We start from the raw sequence: 25,096 nt of genomic DNA on the forward strand, positions 1-25,096 counted from the left end.
AAACTGCATCTAAAAAGTCTATATTTGGTGTATATTTTGTTATGTATTCCATACATTCTTATCAGGAAACTAAAGAATATTAATAAATTTAGGAATTCATATCTACTTATTGTCATCTCTAATAGTTTACTTGAATAATATTTTTTGCTGTAGTATATGTGTGAAATGATATATTTAAATTTCATGTTTGTAGGTATGTGTGTATACATATACATATACATATATATATCATAGTTTAGACATTCAAATTAATTTTATTCTAGGAATGACTGTTTTTGGAAAACACAACTGTCATAAACTAGTAGAAAGAGTTAGAAGACATGGGTTCAAATCCTGTCTTCTCTACATAAAAGCTTTATGACCTCAAGCAAGTAGTTAACCTCTTTTAAGTCTTTCTTTTCTCACCTACTAAATGGCTGTGATATTTTCTACCTAATCCCCAACCTTGGTGGAAACTCAAATGAGAAGATTATGTGAAAATACCTAAAAGGATATCAAATATATATGATTAAGGGATGATTCTACTTCTGACTATGATGATCATTTTTCTAGGTTTTCAATTTAATCAGTATACATACTTGTCAATTATATTTAGAAGACTTTGCCAACAAGCTTGCCTTTGGTTTGAATAAACCAATATATTCTAATATTCACTCTGCTAAGAGACATCTTGAACATTTTTAAACTATGTTTTTAAAAGACAGTTTTTTTCTTGCAATCTAACTAATGAGATTTTGGCAAGTTTAGATTATGTTGCTAGATCATCTGTGGGTTTCTACAATACTTGTTATCCAAGAGGAAGGGTCTTTTATATGTTGACATAGAATTTGTGTTCATGTTCTATCTAGACTTCCATTTTCACCAAGAAAATGAAGACTCTATTGGTCTTCTTATTATATAAAGTGTAAAATAGTGGAAAGGGCACATGACTAAAGCTGAAGATTCATATTACAGGCTCAGTTCTGTCCCTTACCATGTGTGACATTGAGCAAGTCTTCTAATAGTGCTGAGCTTCAACTTCCTCACTGGTAAAGTGAGGGCAACAGCCCTAGCCTCTCGAGTTGTCATGAGGCTGATGTGAAGGTTGTTTATAAAGAAACACATGCCCGTTAAAGGTGCTTGAGAAACATATCTCCCTTTTGGAATGATTTTATGGCATTATCTTTTACCAAAGCAATGTCCCAGTGGCCTTCCCGAAACTTGTCTCTTTTCAGATGCAGTTACACATATATGAGAACACTTTGCTTAATAAAGATGCAAGTTTGCAGAAGGTTGGTATGGTCCCTGCCCATGAAGTCCCATGGGGTTTGCTAGCTCTCCCCAAATCATAAAGGAGATGGTCATTTGTGTAACTTCACCCCTATTAGAGTACCTGATTCTAATATTCTATCACAGGACTTTCCTCTATAATACTTCACAAAAATGTTCTTCTGAACAAAGAATACAGACTTTGTCATCTGGGATAAGTTTTAACATATCCTAAGTTTGGGTGGTATTCATCCATGTATGTAATATTCGTGTGCCAATTACCAGTTACTGGCTAGATATGGTGATGTAGTCTTTTTTTAAGTTTATTTATTTAGAGAGAGAGAGAGAGAGTGTGTGTGCATGTGCAGGAGGGGCAGAGAGAGGGAGGGAGAGAAAAAACCAAGCAGGCTCTGTGCTGTCAGCAGAGAGTCCAATGTGGGGCTCAAAATCATGAACCATAAGATCATGACCTGAGCTAAAGTTGGAAGCTTAACCAACTGAGCCACCCTCGTGCCCCAGTGATGTAGTTTTAATTCATAATAACGTAAATGAGTGTGCAGTCATTTAGGGAACAGGAAGAATATATTCCCCAGTTATTTCTACCTAGTTAGATTGATTTGATTGATAGGTAGATAGACACGATTTTCTTTATCATTGTATCCTTAATCATGACCTATGTATTAACAAAAGATGCTGGCTACAGAGATGCTGGTTATGGTAGCTTTAAGAGACATAGGAAGGACACAATCTAAGTAATAAACTTCCAAGATGGAGGAAGTGAATAAAGAGCAGTATTTCCTTTTCATTTCTCTGTTACAAAGTTTCAAAGGAATCCTTTATGAATTGTGGACATTGATGGAGATACTGAATATTGTACCAAATTTCTGTCTTCATTGTGAGTGTTCTTTGTCTCCATAGGGTGCATTGTTGTAGTGGCTTCTCACTTCCTCCGTAACTCTGGTCTTTCTATCGTAACTTTGCATTTCTGCCCAACATTCATAAGGTGTTGATTGAGCACTTCCCATTTGCCCGGCACTATGTTAATCATGAGGTGAAATTATAGGTCAGACAGTGACTGTACCTTCTGGTCTTAGAGTACAAAACTATGATTAACAGATATCATTTGAACTGGATAAAATTGGATGCCTTAATAATTCATTAGTCATTTGCAGGTAGACTGATTTTTTTCCTGTTGTGATAGTAAATATAATTTTGACTTGAGCTTAAGAATTACCTTTTAGTGGGGCGCCTGGGTGGCGCAGTCGGTTAAGTGTCCGACTTCAGCCCAGGTCACGATCTCATGGTCCGTGAGTTCGAGCCCCGCGTCGGGCTCTGGGCTGATGGCTCAGAGCCTGGAGCCTGCTTCCGATTCTGTGTCTCCCTCTCTCTCTGACCCTCCCCTGTTCATGCTCTGTCTCTGTCTCAAAAGTAAAATAAACGTTAAAAAAAAATTAAAAAAAAAAAAGAATTACCTTTTAGAGTTTGATTCCACGGAACCAGGCAAATATAGAACATAATGGCACCAGTTATGTATAGCTGCCTTGCTATCCCATACTTTTTTTATGTGGTTTTAATCATAAACATAGACTGGTTCAGCTTTCAAATAAGATTGGTAGAAGGTCTCATCATCATTGAGCATTTACAATTTTTCTGTGGCTCAGATTGAGAATCTAAATATGATTTGGTAGACTCATACATGTATTTGGTATTCTCTCTTCTGCTTTTCAGAAGGATTTAAGTATAGAAGAACTTAAGTCAACCATCACAGAATATGGAAACATTATAGAGGTATACCATAATAATCTCACAGTTTGCAAGGTGGGGTTGTTTAAATGTAAATCCCCCATTAGAGTAACACGTACAGCCTAATGTTGTATGTGATTCCAGAATTTACGAGGGGATAAAAACAAACTGGCTCATGAATTACAGCACTTGCAACAGGAACTTATCTTGTAAGTAGAGCAACTTCTCACCAGCCTTCTCTCTCTCATGTGCCTCCACCCTGCATTATTGGTCTGCTGAGCTATGTACGATTCTTTGTGCCACATTCATGATATTTTTCTCTCCTTTTCTGCAATAGATCTCCTTCTCAGTTTTCCATGACCCATGCTTTTTTCTTACTTTGAGATTAAGCAATCCCTTTGAATGCATGCATGGCATGCTGTTCTTACCTCTTTATTAACATACATCATCTTATAATTGTTTTTAAGTATGCACACTATGCTATCCAGGAGTCTACAGGAGCCACACAGATATCAAAAGTGAGCAAAATATTTGGGATAAGTGCACACATTTAGAAGAGTGACAACTGAGAAAAGTGTATTACCCAGATGAAAGCCAGCGAATCAAGAAGGCCAGTGTAGCTGCATCTTTTGATTTTTAAAAGAAAAGCCAGAAATCTAGATTTTCTCATTTTTAACTATTGGCTCTAGATCTTAAAAAAAGAGAGAAAAAAAAAGCATGGCCTACTTGTTTACAACCGCCTAGAGTCATTAGTCTGTGCTGGTCCTGGAGGACAGAGAATATTATTTCTCTCTATTACTAAGTACCTTATACAGTCCTTGGCACACATGAGGGCTTACTGGAGTTGATAAACTGCATTTTGGTGACTTATAACATAGTCACATCTAACTGGACTGGATTATTATTTTCATTTTTCAAGAAATGGGATCCAGCTGAATGTTAGTGAAGAGTGTAATAGTATCATCTCTGAAGAAGAAAAATCTTTACATTGTGAACTCACTCTTGCTCAATCTGCAGAGGTAGGTAATTATCATCAAATGCAAAACTTCATAAAATAAGACCATATGCAATAGTTTACTTCAGGTGAAGGTCCAAGCTTGCTGAAGAGCACCTGTGATATTTTGAGGAAATCTGTTGAATGTTTTTAGAATCCAAACCTAAAGTCTCTTAGCGTGAAAAAAAAATGGACCTTTTTCACGTTATGACTGAAAATCATAGTGAGGTTAAGGCTAAGATTGAAGAAGCATGTGTTCAGTGAATCCAGACTTTAGAAATCTGTATAGTCTTGATATTTTTTTAGGAGAAAGTACCTGTGCCGATACCCGGGCCTGGGGTCCTGAAGATAACGATAGAGATCCATGAACTATCTTTAGGTATTTCCCTAACCCCCCGAAATAAATGTATCTGACAAAAATAAAGATGCTTAGAAAAATCATGAAATTTCTTTGCTCTAAAATGAAATTGTAGCATCCCAATGCAATGGCACTGATTATTACATTCTGAACAGAAATTAGCATTTTTATGTTTTTGGTTAATTTAAAAATGCAAATGAGGGGCGCCTGGGTGGCGCAGTCGGTTAAGTGTCCGACTTCAGCCAGGTCACGATCTCGCGGTCCGTGAGTTCGAGCCCCGCGTCAGGCTCTGGGCTGATGGCTCGGAGCCTGGAGCCTGTTTCCGATTCTGTGTCTCCCTCTCTCTCTGCCCCTCCCCCGTTCATGCTCTGTCTCTCTCTGTCCCAAAAATAAATAAACGTTGAAAAAAAAAATTTAAAAATGCAAATGAATTATTACTTAAAAAAATTTCTGTTAGGAAGACCCAGTTTTTTCAGCATGGGAGGAAATTATCAAAAGCCTTCTTGGGGATGAAATGTTGGAGATCCACCCCCAAAGACTATATTTTTACTCCTTTGTACTTTCCAGTCTGTGCTTGTTGTGTTAGGAAATGCTTTGTTAGCAAATTGCTTTCTTTTCACCACTTTGATGGGCTTTCCATGTCTGTGGACGATGGATATGTCAGAATGTCCTCCTCCTGACAGCTGTGACATGACCTTGAAAGAAGAGGAAAAATGTCTTCAGGGCAAATGCTGTTTGAATTTCTCCTGCCAAGGATCCAGGGGCAACATATGCTGCCTTCATCTAAAGCTGTCTCCGGCAGCCTTGGACATTCTTCTGAGGGCTGTGCTTTCCTGACATTCTGTTTCAAATACTCATCATCTTACTGTGTTTTTGAAACCGGGCCAGACTGCCAGACTGAATGAAATGGTGGCAAATCTGCCACAGCAGTCCTCTGAGATGATAATGATGTCAAGATGCCAGCCTGTAAAGTTCTATACTTCTAAACAGGGGTTAAGCAGCTGGCAAAGTTCTGGCTCTGAGGTTTATCGTTCTAATGGCTTAGGAAGTGTAGAAATAAGAGCTCTTGAAATGTTTTCCAATAGGCAACAAGAAGGAAGTTAAATGTGGTGTGGTCGTGTATCAAAAATACGATAGGAGACGGATGCTTTGGGAGAACCATAAGAATTATCCTTTGGAAAACATCATCTGAGAGTGACTTTTATGAAAGAAGGAGACAAAAGAAACTAGTTTTTTTGCGGTGGTGGTTATTGAACACCCTCCCCATAGTTTTTTTTTTTTTTTCTTGTGTATTTCTTTACCTTCCCCTATTTTCTTAAATTAGAGCCATAGTGGTTTATATTATCCACATGTAAATGTTATCTATTGAATAAATGTTTTTCCTTAAGAATGAATAAATGTTAAGTTGACGCCATCCTAGAAAGAAAATGTAAGCTGTTGTTCGGTAACGTAGGAGGATTTTATAAAACAACTAGCACTCTTTTGTGGGGACAGTTATATTGACCCATGAATATCATTTGCATAAAAAAATAATGTTCTTTATTAGAATGACAGAGTTGTGGACACTTTAATAATTGTTTCAGGACAATGAAGTTGAGTGGCAGTGCAGTTTCACCAGTTTGTCATCTCTGGATATGTTGATGGACCAAGAAATGCTATTACTGAGAAAATTTGAACAAAAGGGAGTGGAATTCACAGCTGTCCTTCAAAAGCTGGTATTGTGTAACATGTACTGTGGTGATTGACTGGCTACGAACATTTGCAGATAGCTGATCTACAGTATGTTTGTGGAGTACAGGCATATCTGTGTTTTGCTGAGATTCAAATTAATCCTATTATGAAAAGAGATTTTTCTTAAACCTTCCTGAAGATGATCTTCCAGTTCTGGCTCAATCAGGACAAATAGGTTGATCATTCGTTATAAATTGTTCAAACTTTTTTTTCCTACAGGCTAATCATTAGTATCAGAGGACTGAAGATATAGTATCTAGTGAACAGTTTCTTTCTGGCTAATAGTAGTACCTCTTATTTCATTTTGATTTTTGGCTAGAAATGAGATGGTTAGAGGAAGAAAACATCTTATCTTCACGTTGGTATTTCTAGACTCTTTCATAGTACCTAGCGTATGGTAGGTAGTATTTAAAGAGTGGAAAAAGAAATCCATGAAAATGCTTGTTTCCTACTATTTGAGACAGGAATAAAAATGTGCATGTTTTGTCTAAAAAAATGATTCTATCTGTATGTATTCAGCATATATGCAGCACCTGACAAGAGTTAGCATTTACACATGGCAATATCCCCGGATAAAGGAAAGTCATGGGTGGCATTAAATGAGAAAGAACTGTGTATGGTGTCTTAATTATCTATAGAGGACCTTTGGTCTAAATTACTTCTTATATAATAGCATATGCCTTTCACCTGAATTCCCAGTTGAACATGTGGAATTCTTTCAGCACAAAGAAGTTTCTGAAGTTGAAACCCTCATGGATAACTCTCTACAGTGGGTAACTGATCCAGAATTTACTGTGAAAAAAAAGTGGGAGAACAAGCTTACTGTAAGTGTTTTATGTGTTTGTGATTTTCCTATTTTTTCTTCTGCTTTATTAAACCAGGTAATATTATATGCAGTATCATTTCTAAGACTTTATGTAATTTTCTGCTATCTCGGGCTGTTGATGTGTACGGAGTGAATGTCTGGGGATGTGTGTGAGTATGTGCATGTGGGTGAAAGTAAGAGTATGAGGGTGAGGATAAGTGTGTGTAAGGGTGAAGGTAAGTGTGTCTAAGAGTGAGAATAAGTGTGTGTGAACATGAGGGTAGCATAAGTGTGTGAGAGCATGAGGTAAGTGTGTGAGAGCGTGAAGGTAAGTGTGAAAATAAGTATGTGTGAGAGTAGGGAAAAGTATGGGAGAGCATGAAGATGTGTGTGTGAGGATAAGTGTGCATGAACATGAGGGGAAAAATGAGATGAGGATGTGTGATATGTATTAAAGAGACAGGATAAAATAATTGAATGGAAAAAGTATTTTATTTGAATCTTGTGAGAACTGCTAGTCTAAGCTTGAATTTTTCTTTGACTTATTAAAATTGCTTAAATTTGATGGAATAATTATTGTGCAAGGGAATGTTATTCCTGAGATTCTGATAGTTTCATTACACCAGAAATTAGCAGAACATTGGAAAAATGAGAACTTAGGTAACTATTTCCTGTTTGGTTATAAAGGAAGCATAAAAGAAGAAATCTCCTTATCTTTTATCTTATTATCTCTACTTCTTGGCTGCCAGACAACTTTCTAACATCCATAAGTTTCCTAAGTTAAGCTCAAGCAAGAAGTGAACTCTGAAGACTCTGAAATACTAATTTCAACCCCCTTGACAAACCTTTTTTTGTTTTAATTGCTTTTGAGTATGCTAATAAACAAATACTGATTTCATTGCATTTCCTTGCCCCATCCTATTCTAAAGCAGTTGTGATGATTGATGAAATGGTTAGGGACCACTTATATTGAGAAAGCTCAATTTTAGTCACATAATAGGCACGCAATATGTACTTGTTAAATTGAGATAATGGGTCCAAAAAATAATCTTTGGACAGTTGAGACTTGGTATCTGTTCAGTTAGAAGTTTAGTGTCTAATAACCATGAATACTATTGAGATGGGAATGGCCTGTCATTTGTTTATATTTAACACTGAAATAGTGGAGTTTGTTTTGTGACTTTTCTTGTAGGAATTCAAATATAAAATGGAAGAGAAACTAAATCTTTGCATATTAACGCTGAACACCTTGGGAAGCCAGAAAAAATCTCTTGATAAAGAATCTGTCAAATTAATAGAGATTTTGAAGAGATTCAGGCTGGAATATTTTTATTTCAGAAAAGAATTTCTTTCCAGGTGATGGTCATTTATCTGCAAGAAACCCATGCTTTGTATAATGACACGTTTGGGATTGTACCATGGCATTCAGTTTACTTTTTTCAGGTTGTATGCATTGATTTCAGATGATGATCTCACTCTTTCAAGGAAGGCATTTTGTCTGATAATTTTGAATTATGAAGTAGCATGAAATTGACATAAATATATTCAACTTATATATTGCAATAAATTGCAAATAGTGAACTTTAAAATTTGTGGAAACCTATTGTATAAGGAGTTATTTTCCCTAAAGAAGAAAATTGGAATTATAGAATATAGAACTCTCTTAATCAGAAAGGACTTCAGAGATCATTTAGTAAAACCTTACAATTTTACACAGGACTGAAGCATAAAGATTTAAAGTGAATTGGTCAAGACCTTAGGGTTATTAATGGGAAATCTACAAAGAAGTCTATTATTAATGGAAGAATTTGAGTCTGTTGACTCCTGTCCCATCTGGCTTCATTTTCTGCCTCAGTATACAATGTATTTATTGCACTGGGCACTAGTCAATAATATTTCAAGTAAGAGAAGTCAGGGAATAGAGGACTCTAAATGTAAAATAATTTACTATCTTACTCTCACCTTAATTCTTAATTCACCAAATTCTTGAAATGTGTGCCCTCTGTAAGCCACATACTAAACAAGGACAGCCAGTAACATCTTTTGTTGACCACTATTTATATATCTGCTAGTACCACACTAAGAATCCCCTTAAGAAATGCTTTTTTGGTGAGTGAATGAACATGGGTGTGTAGTGAATTTGAATAAGATAAAAAAAAAAATGTAGTTAGAGACCGAAGTTGCTTAAAGAAAGTAGCCAGAAGAAACTGTTTTATTCCCACCCCACCCCACCCCAATAAGAAAATTAGATACCAGAAAGAGGTTAATACCAGAAGGAGCTCTCTCAAGAAAATGATCATCTATTCTCCCTAAGAAGCAGGGAGCCCAGACTTCCCCATAGTGGTGTGTGGGTTAAGTGGATATGCAGCTTCCTTACACAGATAACATCTCCACAAAAGGGAGCGTTAAAATTCTTCTTTTTAGCAACAAAGACCTATTTGGAGAGAGTCATTTCTGAATAAGTGAATCTTCTATATTCTATAAGACTCACAAGCAGCCCAACTAAGTAACAATAGGTGAAATTTGTTGAGAGCTTACTGTGTTAGATGTAGTGTTAAGAATTTGACATTCATTTATCTTGAGAGTTTCAGAGATTCATCCAAGGTTGCCCAAGAGGGATTATTAAGTGGCAGCTGGGATCAGACCTAAATGTGTGTAACTTCAAAACCCGTGTTCTTTCAACTATTAATCCCCTACCATCCTCTTGTTAAAATTGGATGAAATATTCATTAAAAATATTCTGGGAACCTGGTATTGAGCAGGTTAAGCCCAACTGGTTAAACCCCTGCCTTCCGGATATAATTTTAAATAGACAAAACCATTTAGTGGCTACACAAAAAAATGATTTGGCTATAAGTTTTAAATGAGTAAGCTTTATCTATGAGTAGGGAGTATTTTGTGGGGATGAAAGTAAGAATTCTATGTTTAGAAATATTTATTAAAGGTAAACTCTCAGGGGCTGTTTTCTGGGAAGGAGAAGGCTTTCATTCTGTTGTAAAATAAATAGGCTGAAGTACTGAGGAATGGAAAGAATTGAATGAGTCAAGGAGAGGCAATGAAAGGAAAAACTGCTCTTGAAGGTCTCAGGGAGTGTAAAGTATGTCATTTGTGCAACACCCAATTGCCAACTCCTTGTCAGTTATTTTTCTAAATGCTAGAAAATTAACTAAGACAGAAACCTCTGCATCCATGAAACTAGTATTTTTAAGGTATTCAAAGAGTGAACAAATAAACATGTAACTATATACTATAATACCAGGCAATGGTGGTAAGTGATATAAAGAAAATTAAGAGAATAAGAAGACCAGGAATGATGGGGCAGGAGGACCAAATTTTAGAAGGAAGGGCCAGTAAAGCCTTGTCTGTGATTGGTAAATTTAGTAGATAGCTGAACAAAGTGAGAGTATGAGCTAAGAGATGATCTGGGAAGGGTTTTAGTCAGAGGAATTAGCTAGTGCAAAGGCCCTGAGGTTTTAATGAGCTTGCATGTTTGAGCCACTGAGTTAGAAACTATTTCAATAGTGTAGTTGAAGGAGTATAACATGAGTCAGGGTGAGCAATGAGATAAGAAATGGTTGGATTCATACTTTGAGGATGGGTCGGATCTTACATGCTAGTGAATTTGATGTGGGAATACAAAAAAGAGTCATCCTTGACTCACAGCATTGTTGTTGTTTTTTTGTGTTTTTTTTTTTTTCCTGAAAACTAGGTAAATAGGGTTCTCTTTGGATAGTGAAGTTTCAGGGAGAATCAGATGACAGGAGTAGAAATCAAGATTTAGCATTAGGACATGTTAGCAAGGAGATACTGAATTTAAAAACACACTCAAAGCTGATACTATGTATCTTAACATAATAATGCAAGTCACTATGGAAGAAACATCTTCAAAGATTTAAAATCTCTTGAATATCTTTAATAGCTAGTACTGTCTAATTCTTTAAAAGCCATTTTTAAGACTTAATCACAAAGTGCATTATAGGTGCAAATATATGTAATATATATGATTAAAGTTGTAATTAAATATGGATTTTTGTTGGTCCTTACAATCCTTTTGCTTTCCCTTGGAAGATAATGGACAGTCTTGAGAGCTTAGACTATTACAAAAGAGAAAAGTTGGTAAAACTGATGTCTTAAAAAGAAGAAGAAGAAGAAGAGGAAGAGGAAGAAGAGGAAGAGGTAATGTCAGCAAGAAGGTCGAATAGGAAGCCCTGGGCCTTCCTTCCCTCATGGGATATACTGATTCAACAGTGATACATGAACAAATTCACTTTTTTGAGAAATTCAGAAACTAGTTGGGAGGCTCTGCACCTGGGTGGATGTGAAACCAGCCACATGAACGCTGGTAGAAAAATTCTAGATACCCTGTCAGTGTCATTCCTGCTCCAGGTATAGGACCATGTGATCAGAAGGAATCCTCCAGCATCCGGCTTCTCCCTGGGAAGAAAAGAATCAGACTGTGTGTCCACATTCCAACATTTCTGAGGACTTGCCAAGATAGTGGCTTTTGACTCAACTGTCTCAAAGTGCAGATGGAACTGGGCATACTGTAGACACTTAGGGGACACTAAGAACAGTGATGGCAGGTGGAACTAGCACACAAGTACTCATCATAGTCCCCTAGCTCAGAGCAAAGAAAACAGATGAAAAACCCCAGATCTTAGCTTCTCCCTAGGGAAGGAAAGAATAGGATCACTTTTCTGAGGGGTGTCTAAAAGACTGGCTTCTGTCACACCCATCTTAGAGCAATGTTACTCTAGACACTTAGGCTCCAATAAGGATGATAATGGTGATTTGAATTAGCATGAAGACTTGCAAGCCCCCAGAACTCTGCCCAAACTGATTGATAAAGGTTTTCTCCTGTATATATGAGTCCAGGCTATGGAGACTGGGAGAAGTGGTTGTTTTTTCTGAAGTGCAGATACGATACTGACACAGAGTCAGAAGAAATGAAGAAGCAAAATCTCCAAAAACTGTCACTAATTGAATCAGAGAAATGATTTACTTCAAAGAGAATTCAAAATAACTGTCGTAAAGATGTTCAATGAGATCAGGTAAAGGTAAATATATATAGAGAGAAATATAGAATACTGTAATATTATAGCAGTGATAAGCAAATCACTTAATTATAAGATAAAAGTTTAAAAATTGTAAGTATATAAAATGATAAAAATATGTTAAAGTACACCATAAAAATTTGTAAGTTGCGTCAATAACAAAGGAAGGGAGGGGAGATGTAAAAGTATAGTTTTTGTATGTGATTGAAGTTAAGTTGTTGTCAGCTTAAAATACTGTTATATTTTATGTAAGCCCCATGGTAACCACAAAGAAAATATCTGTAGAAGATACACGAAAGAAAAAGGAGTCAAGAACTATTAATCAAAAAAAAAAAAAAAAAAAAGAAAGAAAGAAACACGAAGACAAGGGAGGAAAAAGGAACAAAAGAACTTCAAGACACAAAACAATGAAAAATGGTCACAGTAAAAAGGGGTTATAAAGGTCCCTCTTTATCAACAATTACTTTAAATGTACATAAACTTTCCAATCAAAAGACATAGACTGGCTGAATAGATTAAAAAACAAGATCCAACTATATGCTGTCTGCGAGACTCCCTTCAGATGTAAGGACACACATAGGCTGAAAGTGAAGGGTGAAAAAAGATACTCCAGGCAAATACTGGCCAAGGGAGAGTCAGAGTGGCTATACTTATATCAGAGAAAAAAGACTTTAAGTCAAAAATTGTCACAAGAGACAAAGGGAGGGCAGTATACAGTGATAAAAGGGATCAGTTCACTAGGAAGATATTACAATTAAAAATACATATGCATTCAGTATCAGAGCATGTAAACATATAAACCATATATTGACAGAATGGAAGGAATAAATAGCAATATAATAGGAGACTTAAATACACCACTTTCAATAATGGATAGAACATCGAGGCAGAAGATCGATAAGGAAACAACATACTTGAATATTATAGACTAAATGGACCTAACAGACACTTACAGAACATTCTACCCTATAGCTACAGAATATACATGCTTCTCAAGGGCACATGGAACTTTCTGCAGGATCACATGTTAAGTCACAAAACAAGTTTTATCAAATTTAAGAAGATGGAAATTATACTATCTTTTACAACCACAGTGGAATAGAACCGGAAATCATAGCAGAGGAAAACTGGCAAATTCACAAATATTTAGAAATTAGCACACTGCTGAAAAACCACAAAGAAGAAATTACAAGGGAAATTAGAAAATACCTTGAGACAAACAAAATTGAGCGCAACATATCAAAATATATAGTATGCAGAAAAAGCAGTACTAAAAGAGAAGTGAATGGTGACAAATGTGCCTACATTAAAAAGAAGGAAGATCTCAAGTTAACAACCTAACTTTGTAGCTCAAGAAACCAGAAGAAGAAGAACTAAGGTCAAAATTAGAACAAGGAAGGAAATAATAAAGATCAGAGCATAAATAAATGAAACCAGAATAGGAAAACTCTTTAAATAAAAATCAATAAAACTGAGTTGGCTTTTAAAAATTTTAATTTTTAAAATATCTCCAATTTATAATTTCAACTCTAGCAGAATATACAGTTATTAGTTTCAAGTGTACAATATGGTGGTTCAACAATTCTATCCATTACTCAGTGCTCACCATGATACATGTATTCTTATGCCCTTCACCTATTTCACCCATCCCCCACCCACCTCTAGTAACCATCAGTTCTCTATATTTAAAAGACTTGTTTTTTTGTGTGTGTGTTTGTCTTTTTTTTCCCCCTTTATTCATTTATTTTGTTTCATAAATTCCACATGAATGAAATCATGGTATTTTTCTTTCTCTGACAGATCTAGGTCCATCCATGCTATTACAAATGGCAAGATTTTATTCTTGTTTTATGGCTGAGTAATATTCTAGTGTGTGTGTGTGTGTCTCTCTCTCTCTCTCTCTCTCTCTCTCTCTCCATATATATATATATATATATATATATATATATATATATATATACACATATATATATATCACACCTTGTTTATCCTTTCATCGATCAGTGGACACTTAGGTTATTTCCATAATTTGGCTATTGCAAATAATGTTGCAATAAACAAGAGTGCATATATCTTTTTGAATTAGCGTTTTTGTATTCTTTGGGTAAATACCCAGTAATGGAATTACTGGGTCATATGGTAATTATCTTTTTAATGTTTTGGGGAACCTCCATACCGTTTTCCACAGTGTACACTCACCAACAATAGTGCACAGCATTCTTTTTAGCTCACATCCTTGCAAACACTTCTTGTTTCTTGTATTTTTAATTTTGGCCATTCTGACAGGTATGAGGTGGTATCTCATTGTAGTTTTGATTTGCATTTTTCTGATGGTGAGTGATGCTGAGCATTTTTCATGTCTCATTGGCCATCTATGTGTCTTTGGAGCAATGTCTGTTCATGTCTTCTGCCCATTTTTTAATTGGATTATTTGTTTTGGGCTGTTGAGTTGCAGAAGTTCTTTATATATTTTGGATACTAACCCTTTATTGGATGTCATTTGCAGATATTTTCTCCTATTCCATAGTTTGCCTTTTAGCTTTGTTGATTGTTTCCTTGGCTCTGCTGTAGGTTTTTAATTTGATGCACTCCCAATAATTTATTTTTGCTTTTATTTCCCTTGCCTCAGGAGACAAATCTAGAAAAATGTTGCTACAGCTGATGTCAGAGAAATTATTGCCTGTGCTCTCTTCTAGGATTGTTATGGCTTCAGGTCTTACATTTAGGTCTCAAATCCATTTTGAGTTTAGTTTTGTTTTTGGTATACAAAAATGGTCTGGTTTCATTCTTTAGCGTATAGCTGTCCAATTTTCCCCAACACCATTTGTTGAAGACAGTGTGTGTCCCACTGCATATCCTTATCTCCCTTGTCATAGGTTAATTAACCATAAAAACATGGGTTTATTTCTGGGCTGTCTATTCTGTTATACTGATGTGTCTATTTTTGTGCTGGTACCATACAGTTTTCACTACTATGGATTTGAGTACATTTTGAAATCTGGGATTGTGATAGTACTAATTTTGTTCTTTTTTTCAAGATTACTTTGGCAATTTGGGGTCTTCGTGGTTTCATACAAATTTTAGGGTTACATGTTCTAGCTCTGTGAAAAATGCTGTTGATATTTTGATAGAGATTGTATTAAATCTGTAGATTGCTTTGGGTAATATGGACATTTTAACAATATTTGTTCTCCCAATCCATGAGCGTGGGCTATCTTTCCATTTCTTTGTGTTGTCCTTCAGTTTCTTTCATCAGTGTTTTATCGTTGTCAGTGTATAGTTCTTTCACCTCCTTGGTATGTTTATTCCTAGATATTTTATTATTTTTGGTGTGCAATTATAAATGGGATTGTTGTATTAATTTCCCTTTCTGCTACTTCATTATTAGTGTATAGAGACACAAAATTTCTGTGTATTGATTTTATATCTTGCAACTTTACTGAATTCATTTACTAGTTCTAATAGTTTTTTGGTAGAGTCTCTAGGGTTTTTTTATATATAGTGTCATATCATCTGCAAACAGTTAAAGTTTTATTACCAATTTGGATGCCTTTTATTTCTTGTTTGATTGCTATGGTTAGGACTTCAAGTACAATGTTGAGTAGTAGTGGTGAGAGTGGACATCCTTGACTTGTTCCTGATCTTAGGGGGAAAGCTCCGTTTTTCTCAATTGAGTGTGATGTGAACTGTTGCTTTTTCACATATGGCCTTTATTGTGTTGAGGTATGTTCCCCTCTAAACCTTCTTTGTTGGGGGTTTGTATCATGAATGGATGTTGTACTTTGTCAAATTCTTTTTCTGTATCTATTGAAATGGTCATGTGGTTTTTATCTTTTGTCAATGTTACATGTCATGTTGATTGATTTGTGAATGTTTAATTATTTTTGCATCCCAGGAATAAATCTCAATCATGGTGAATGATTTTTTTAATGTATTGTTGGCTTTGGTTTGCTAGTATTTTGTGGATGATTTTTGTGTATATGGTTATTAGAAATATTGGCCTGTAGTTTTTTTTCTTTTCTTTTCTTTTCTTTTCTTTTCTTTTCTTTTTTTTTTCTTTCTTTCTTTTTTTTTTTGTTGTTGTTGTTGTATCTATATCTGGTTTTGGTATCAGGGTAATCTTGGCCACATAGAATGAGTTTGGAAGCTTTCATTTCTCTTCTATTTTTTGAAAGGTTTGAGAAGAATAGGCATTAACTCTTCCTTAAATATTTCATAGAATTCACCTGTGAAACCCACTGGTCCTGGACTTCTTTGTTGGGAGTTTAAAAAAAATTACGGATTCAATCACATTGCTGGTAACTGGTCTGTTTGAATTTTCTGTGTCCTTCTGATTCAGTTTTGGGAGGGTATATGTTTCTAGGAATTTATCCATTTCTTCTAAGTTGTCCAATTTGTTGGCATATAATTTTTCATAATATTCTCTTATAAGCTTTTATATTTCTGTGGTGGTGTTTATTTCTCCTCTTTCTTATTTTGAGTTCTCTCTTTCTCTCTTGAGTCTGGCTAAAGGTTTATAAATTTTGTTGATCCTTCCAAAGAACCAGTTTTTGGTTTTATTGATATGTTCTATTGTTTTCTCTGTTTCTATTTCATTTCCTTTTGCTCTTATTATTATTCCCTTCTCCTGGTTTTGGAATTTGTTCTTCTTTTTCTAGCTCCTTTAGATGTATGGCTAGGTTGTTTGAGATTTTTCTTGCTTCTTGTGGTAGGTCTGTATTGCTATAAAGTTTACTCTTAGAAGAGATTTTACTACATCCCAAACATTTTTGTACCATTAGTTTCTGTTTTCATTTGTTTCCATGTAATTTTTGAATTCTTCTTTGATTTCTTGGCTGACCCATTCATTGTTTAGTAGCATGTTATTTAACTTCCATGTATTTGCGTTCTTTGGAAATTTTTTCTTGTGGTTGATTTCTAGTTTCATGGTACTGTGGTTGGAAAAGATGCATACTATGACTTCAATTATTTTGAATTTGTTGAGACTTATTTTGTGGCCTAATATGTGATCTGTTCTATGTGTACTTGAAAAGGATGTGTATTTTACTGTTTTAGAATAGACTGTTCTGAATATATCTGTTAGATCTATCTAGTCCAATGTGTCATTCAGAAACACTCTTTTCTTGTTGATTTTCTGTTTGGATGATCTATCCTTGCATGTAAGTGGGATGTTAAAGTCTCTTACTATTATTGTATTGCTATTGATTATTAACTTTATGTAATTAGGTTCTTTTTGTATTTGGATGTTTCCATGTTAGGTGCATAAATATTTATAATTGTTAAATCTTATTTTTGCATTGTTCCCTTTAAGATTATATACTGTCTTTCTTTGTCTCTTCTTACAGTCTTTGTTTTAAAGTCTCTTTTTGTCTGATTTCAGTATTGCTCCTCTGGTTTTCTTTTACTTCCATTTACATGATAAATGCTCTTCCATCCATTCACTTTCAATCTGCATGTGTCTTTAGGTCTGAAATGAGTCCCTTGTAGGCAGCATATAGATAGGTCTTGTTTTTTTATCCACTCCATCTCCTTACATCTTTTGATTGGAGCTTTTAGTCCATTTACATCCAAAGTAATTACTGGGGGCGCCTGGGTACGCAGTCGGTTAAGCGTCCGACTTCAGCCAGGTCACGATCTCGCGGTTCGTGAGTTCGAGCCCCGCGTCAGGCTCTGGGCTGATGGCTCGGAGCCTGGAGCCTGTTTCCGATTCTGTGTCTCCGTCTCTCTCTGCCCCTCCCGCGTTCATGCTCTGTCTCTCTCTGTCCCAAAAATAAAAATAAAAACGCTGAAAAAAAAATTAAAAAAAAAAACAAAGTAATTACTGATCATTATATATTTATTGCCATTTTGTTATTTGTTTTATCACTGTTTTATAGTTTTCTATTCCTTTCTTCTGTCATGGTTTGCTGGTTTTCTTTGTGATATACTTGGATTTCTTTTCTTTTTTTTTTTTTTTGCATATCTATTACCAGCTTTTGATTTGTGGTTTCCATTAAGTTTTTCTATATTATATTTTTGATATAGCAGTCTATAGTATTTTGATGGTTGTTTAAGTTTGAACTCATTCTAAAAGCACTAAATTTTTACTCCTCTCTCTCCACAATTTAGGTATATGGTGTCATACTTTACATCCCTTACTTTGTGAATCCCTTGGCTGATTTTTATAGATACACTTAACTGTAGTGATTTAGTGCATCCTACTTTTCTCATTCCTACTTATAGTCATTCTTTTCCACGCAACGAGTCTCCTTTAACATTTCTTGTAAGGCTTGTTTAGTGGTAAATTTCTTTAAATTTTTTTTCCCTGAAAACCTCATCTCTCCTATTCTGAGTGATAGCTTTGCTAGATAGAGCATTCTTGGTTGCAGATTTTTTTTTGAACACTTTGAATATATCATTCTACTCTTTTCTGGCCTGCAAAGTGACTGCTCAAACATCAGTGGATAGCCTTATGGGGTCTCCCTTGAATGCAACTGTTTGCTTTCCTCATGCTGTTTTAAAAATGCTCTTAATTGCTACATTTTGATCTTAATTACTCTGTGTCTTGGTGTGGCCCTGCTTAGGTCAATTTTGTTCAGGACTTTCCTCATTGCCTCATTGATCTGAATTTGTGTTTCCTTCCCCAGATTCAGGTAGTTTTCAGGGATTATTTATTCAAATGTATTTTATGCCCCCTTTGCTCTCTTTTCCTTCTGGGATCCTTATGATGTGAATGTTATTATGCTTCATCAGGTCATTGAGTTCTATTACTCTATTTTCATTTATTATTTCTTTCTTTCTCATGTTCAGCTAGATTGCTTTCTACTATTCTGTCCTCCAGATCACTGATCTGTTCTGCTTCTTTTAATGTATTTTATTTTATTTTTGTACATAATGCAGCTGATTTATTTTTTTTAATATGAAATTTATTGTCAAATTGGTTTCCTTTTTTTTAATATGAAATTTATTGTCAAATTGGTTTCCATACAACACCCAGTGCTCATCCCAACAGGTGCCCTCCTCAATACCCATCACCCACCCTTCCCTCCCTCCCACCCCCCATCAACCCTCAGTTTGTTCTCAGTCTTTAAGAGTCTCTTATGTTTTGGCTCCCTCCCTCCCTAACCTCTTTTTTTTTTTCTTCCCTTCCCCCATGGTCTTCTGTTAAGTTTCTCAGGATCCACATAAGAATGAAAACATATGGTATCTGTCCTTCTCTGTATGATTTATTTCACTTAGCATAACACTAAGTGAACAAAACATAGCATAACAAAACTTAGCATAACACTAAGCATACAAAAAGCCGTATTTCATTCTTTTTCATTGCCATGTAGTATTCCATTGTGTATATAAACCACAATTTCTTTATCCATTCATCAGTTGGTGGACATTTAGGCCCTTGTTGAAAGTGCTGCTATTAACATTGGGTTACAAGTGCCCCTATGCATCAGCAGTCCTGTATCCAGTGGGTAAATTCCTAGCAGTGCTATTTCTGGGTCATAGGGTAGATCTATTTTTAATTTTTTGAGGAACCTCCACACTGTTTTCCAGAGTGGCTGCACCAGTTTGCATTCCCACCAGCAGTGCAAAAGAGATCCTCTTTCTCCACATCCTCACCAACATTGGCTGTTGCCTGAGTTGTTCATGTTAGCCATTCTGACTGGTGTGAGGTGGTATCTCAATGTGGTTTTGATTTGTATTTCCTGGATGATGAGTGATGTCGAGCATCTTCTCATGTACCTTTCAGGCCATCTGTTGGCCTGACACATCTTTAGAGAAGTGTCTATTCATGTCTTCTGCCCATTTCTTCACTGGATTATTTGTTTTTTGGGTGTGGAGTTTGGTGAGCTCTTTATAGATTTTGGATACTAGCCCTTTGTCCGATAAGTCATTTGCAAATATCTTTTCCCATTCCGTTAGTTGCCTTTTAGTTTTATTGATTGTTTCCTATGCAGTGAAGAAGTTTTTTATCTTGATGAGGTCCCAATAGTTCATTTTTGCTTTTAATTCCCTTGCCTTTGGGGATGTGTCAAGTAAGAAATGGCTGCAGCTGAGGTCAGAGAGGTTTTTTCCTGCTTTCTCCTCTAGGGTTTTGATGGTTTCCTGTCTCACATTCAGGTCCTTTATCCATTTTGAGTTTATTTTTGTGAATGATGTAAGAAAGTTGTCTAGTTTCATCCTTCTGCATGTTGCTGTCCAGTTCTCCCAGCACCATTTGTTAAAGAGACTGTCTTTTTTCTATTGGATATTATTTCCTGCTTTGTCAAAGATGAGTTGGCCATACTTTTGTGGGTCTAATTCTAGGGTTTCTATTCTATTCCATTGGTCTATGTGTTTGTTTTTGTGCCAATACCATGCTGTCTTATGATTACAGCTTTGTAGTAGAGGCTAACGTCTGGGATTGTGATGCCTCCTGCTTTGGTGGTCGTCTTCAAGATTACTTTGGCTATTTGAGGTCTTTTGTTGTTCCATACAAATTTTATGATTGCTTTTTCTAGCTTTGAGAAGAAAGCTTGTGCAATTTTGATTGGGATTGCATTGAATGTGTAGATAGCTTTGGGTAGTATTGACATTTTAACAATATTTAGTCTTCCAATCCTTGAGTACGGAATGTTTTTCCATTTCTTTATGTCTTCTTCAATTTCCTTCATAAGCTTTCTATAGTCAGCATACAGATCTTTTACATCTTTGGTTAGGTTGATTCCTAGGTATTTTATGCTTCTTGGTGCAATTGTGAATGGGATCAGTTTCTTTATTTGTCTTTCTGTTGCTTCATTATTAGTGTATAAGAATGCAACTGATTTCTGTACATTGATTTTGTATCCTGCGACTTTGCTGAATTCATGTATCAGTTCTAGCAGACTTTTGGTGGAGTCTATCAGGTTTTCCATGTATAATATCATGTCATCTGCAAAAAGTGAAAGCTTGACTTCGTCTTTGCCAATTTTGATGCCCTTGATTTCCTTTTGTTGTCTGATTGCTGATGCTAGCACTTCCAACACTATGTTAAACAACAGCAGTGAGAGTGGACATCCCTGTCGTGTTCCTGATCTCAGGGAAAAAGCTCTCAATTTTTCTCCATTGAGGATGATATTAGCTGTGGGCTTTTCATAAATGGCTTTTATGATGTTTAAGTATGTTCCTTCTATCCCGACTTTCTCAAGGGTTTTTATTAAGAAAGGATGCTGAATTTTGTCAAAGGCCTTTTCTGCATCGATTGACAGGATCCTATGGTTCTTATCTTTTCTTTTATTAATGTGATGTATCACGTTGATTGATTTGCGAATGTTGAACCAGCCCTGCATCCCAGGAATGAGTCCCACTTGATCATGGTGAATAATTCTTTTTATATGCTGTTGAATTCGATTTGCTAGTGTCTTCTTGAGAATTTTTGCATCCATATTCATCAGGGCTATTGGCCTGTAGTTCTCTTTTTTTACTGGGTCTTTGTCTGGTTTAGGAATCAAAGTAATGCTGGCTTCATAGAATGAGTCTGGAAGTTTTCCTTCCGTTTCTATTTTTTGGAATAGCTTGAGAAGGATAGGTATTATCTCTGCTTTATTTTTTTTTAATTTTTTTAACATTTATTTATTTTTGAGACAGAGAGAGAGCATGAACAGGGGAGGGTCAGAGAAAGAGGGAGACACAGAATCTGAAACAGGCTCCAGGCTCTGAGCTGCCAGGCAGACCCGTTGTAGGGATGGATCCACAGAAGCACAGCGTTGGGTGTTTGCGCAGTGCAAGAAAGTTAGGTGACAGAAACTGGTTCCGTTTGGGATTTCAGCTGGGGCATGGGAGAGGGAGATGGCACTGGCCAGCGCCTTTCTTCCCTGCCGAGCTGAACTCTGTCTTCTGGGGCTCAACACCTCTCCCTCCGTTGTCCTCTCGCCCTCCCGCTCTCCGAGCAGAGATGTTGACTTATAACATTCCAGATGTAAAGTCCCACTGGCTGTCAGAACTCATGGAGTCCAGCCCCTCTGCTTTTGCAAGCCAGACTCGGGGGCTCTGCCTTGCCAGGCGGGCTGCCCCTCCACCTCCCCGGCTCCCTCCCACCAGTTTGTTTAGTGCATACGGCTTCTCCGCCCTTCCTACCCTCTTTCTGTGGGCCTCTTGTCTATGCTTGGCTCCAGATAGTCCATTCTGCTAGTCTTCTGGTGGTTATCGGGGTAAATTAGGCAGATGTGGGTGGAATCTAAGTGATCAGCAGGACGAGGTGAGCCCAGCATCATCCTATGCTGCCATCTTCTCCCCTTCTCTACCTAATGTGTTTTAAATTTCAGTTATTGAGCTGTTTATCTCTGATTGGTTCTATTTTATGTTTTCTATCTCTTTGTTGAGTGTCTCACTGAAATCCTCCAATCTTTTCTCAAGTCCATTGAGTACCTTTATTACCATTATTTTAAATTCTCTAACAGACATATTATCTCTGTTTTGTTTAGGTCTTTTGCTGTCATTTTGACTTGTTCTTTCATTTGGGACATAATCCTCTGTCTCTCTCTCTTTTTTCTTTTTTCTTTTTGTCTAATTCTCTGTGTCTCTTTCTATATGTTAGGAAAGTCAGCAATGTCTCCTGCTCTTGAAAGTAGTGGCCTTATGAAGAAGACATCCTGTGGAGCTCTGCAGTGCCATGTCCCCTGTTTACCAGAGCCGGATCCTTCAGGAGTGTCTCCTATGTGTGTTGCATGTACACTGGTAATATGGCTGAGCAACATTTGCCTTCAATCCAGTCATCTGCGATGGCTCTCCTTGCCTGTTGTGGTCATAGTTTGGTACTTGTGTTGTTAATGGGCCAGTCTGGGACCACCCGGGCTGGATTTGTCCCAGACCAGGACTTTGTCAGACCTGTAGTAGCACCAAACTTCAAGGTTCTCTACCTTTGGTGTCCCATGAGAAGCTGTCATTGGTGGGTAAGGACTGCAGTCAGAGCAGTTCTTGAAGAACTCTTCCAAAGATCCCTGCCCCTCCAGCACCTGCTCTGAGATAAGTGAATAACTCTCCCTCCCATATACCCCAGATATATTTCAAACTGCTGCTTCTATGCTGTATCTTGGTGGGACTATTAGGCCCCTCTGGTTTTCAAAGCCCAACGTTATGGGAATTCATCTTCCCACTGTGGCTCCCCCATGCCTGAGATGCTTGGTGTGGGGTCTCCTTCTCTCCCCTCTCTGTGCCAATGGCATCCTTCCTTCCAACAGACAGTCCCATGAGTCATTTTGGCTCCTGACCGTGTCTCTGCCCTTCCTACTCTCTTCATTGTGGCCTCTTTTCTACATTTAGCTGTGGAAAATCTATTCTTTCAGTGTTTGGGTCACTTTATGGCTTATTTACACTGATGTGTGTGTTATCTGGGCATATCTGTGGGATTAGGTGAGCCTAGGATCCTCTTCTTCTCCCATATTTCCTGAAAGTCTGAGTTGTGTTTTTTATTTTTTTATTAAAAAAAATTTTTTTTAACGTTTATTCATTTTTGAGAGACAGAGACAGAGCATGAACGGGGAAGGGGCAGAGAGAGGGGGAGACACAGAATCCGAAGCAGGCTCCAGGCTCTGAGCCATCGGCCCAGAGCCTGATGCGGGGCTCGAACTCATGGACCACGAGATTGTGACCTGAGCCAAAGTTGGATGCCCAACCAACTGAGCCACCCAGGCACCCCCGAGTTGTGTTTTTTGAAGATATACTTGACAAACCTATAGCTAGACTAAGAAAAAGAGTAGATTAAAATAAAATCAGAAACAAAAGAGGAGATATTACAACTGATGCTACAGTGTGGGGGCGGGTGGAAGGATCATAAAAGACCATTATGAGCAAGCAGTCATACACCAATAATTGGATAAGCTTGAAGAAATGGATGTTTAGGAACATATAACCTAACAAGCCTGAGTCAGTAAGAAAAAGATAATCTGCACAGAGCAAAAAATGCTAAGGAGATTGAAGCAGTATTCAAAAACCCAACAAAGATCAGGACCAGGTGGTGTCTTTTGAAACTTTCAAAAAATCATAGAGGAGAAACCACTTCCCCATTCTTTTAGTGAGGTCAATTTTTTGCTGACACCAAAACCAAAGATACTACAAGCAAAGAAAACTACAGGTCAATATTCCTGATGAGTATAGGTGCAACAAAATACTAGCAATCAACTTCAATAAGGTATCAAAAACAATAATACACGATGACCATGTAAGATTTATCCCTGGGATGTAAGGATGGTTCAACATACACAAATAAATTAATGTGATATACTCCATTAACAGAATGAAAGATATATATCACATGGTCATCTGAAATGATGAAGAAAAACATTTGGCAAGATCTAACTTATTCATGATAAAAATATTCAAAATACTAGAAATAGAAACTACTCAGCATAATAAAGGCCATAAATGAAAAGCACACAGCGAATACCATACTCGAAAGACTAAAAGCTTTTTCTCTAAGATCAGAACCAAGGGAAGCATGTCCACTCTCACCACTACTAAGAAACATACTCCTAGAAGTCCTTAGCCAGAACAATTAAGCAAGAACAAGAAACAAAAGGCATCCACATTGGAAAGGAAGCAGTAAAATCATCTGTATTTGCAAACATGATCTTATACATAGGGCACCTTTGGCTCAGTTGGCTCAGTCAGTTGAGGGTCTGACCTTCAGCTCAGGTCATGATCTCGCAGTTCGTGAGTTTGAGCCCTGTGTCAGGCTCTGCACTAATAGTGCAGAGTCTGCTTTGAATCTCTGTCTCCCTTTCTCTCAGCCTCTCTCTCAAAAAACATACAGTATGTATGTTCCAGCATACATACAAAATTGACATATAAAAATCAGATGCATTTCTATACACTAACAATGAACTATCTAAAAAGGAAGTTGGAAAAACAATCTCATTTAAAACAGTATCCAAAGAATAAAATAGCAATGAATTTAATAAGGAGGTGAAACTATAAAACATTGCTGAAAGAAATTAAAGAAGGTACAAATAAGTGAAGACATCTGTATTCATAGATTAGAAGACTTAATAATGTCAAAAGGTCCATATTACCCAAAGTGATATACAGATTCAGTGCAATACCAATCAAAATCCTAATCGTATTTTCTACAGTAATAGAAAAAATAATTCTGATGTTCATATGGAACCACAAAGGATCTTGAATAGCCAAAACAATCTTGAGAAAGAAACATAAAGCTGGAGGTATCACAC

At 36.6% G+C, this 25,096-nt stretch overlaps 1 protein-coding gene across 4 annotated transcripts in view; it reads left to right on the forward strand.

The window, feature by feature from the left end:
- Nucleotides 1-25,096, forward strand: part of IRAG2 (inositol 1,4,5-triphosphate receptor associated 2) — a 136,766-nt gene that overhangs the window by 56,478 nt on the left and 55,192 nt on the right. For all 4 annotated transcript variants that reach the window (XM_045061553.1, XM_045061552.1, XM_045061551.1 and 1 more), the window contains 7 exons: nt 1,215-1,271; nt 2,977-3,036; nt 3,136-3,200; nt 3,911-4,010; nt 5,927-6,058; nt 6,797-6,898; nt 8,072-8,235. In XM_045061553.1, coding sequence (XP_044917488.1) covers nt 1,215-1,271; nt 2,977-3,036; nt 3,136-3,200; nt 3,911-4,010; nt 5,927-6,058; nt 6,797-6,898; nt 8,072-8,235 — 680 coding nt within the window. The remainder of the gene's footprint in view (nt 1-1,214; nt 1,272-2,976; nt 3,037-3,135; nt 3,201-3,910; nt 4,011-5,926; nt 6,059-6,796; nt 6,899-8,071; nt 8,236-25,096) is intronic.

Source organism: Felis catus, chromosome B4, assembly GCF_018350175.1.
Source record: "Felis catus isolate Fca126 chromosome B4, F.catus_Fca126_mat1.0, whole genome shotgun sequence".
NCBI lineage: Eukaryota > Metazoa > Chordata > Mammalia > Carnivora > Felidae > Felis > Felis catus.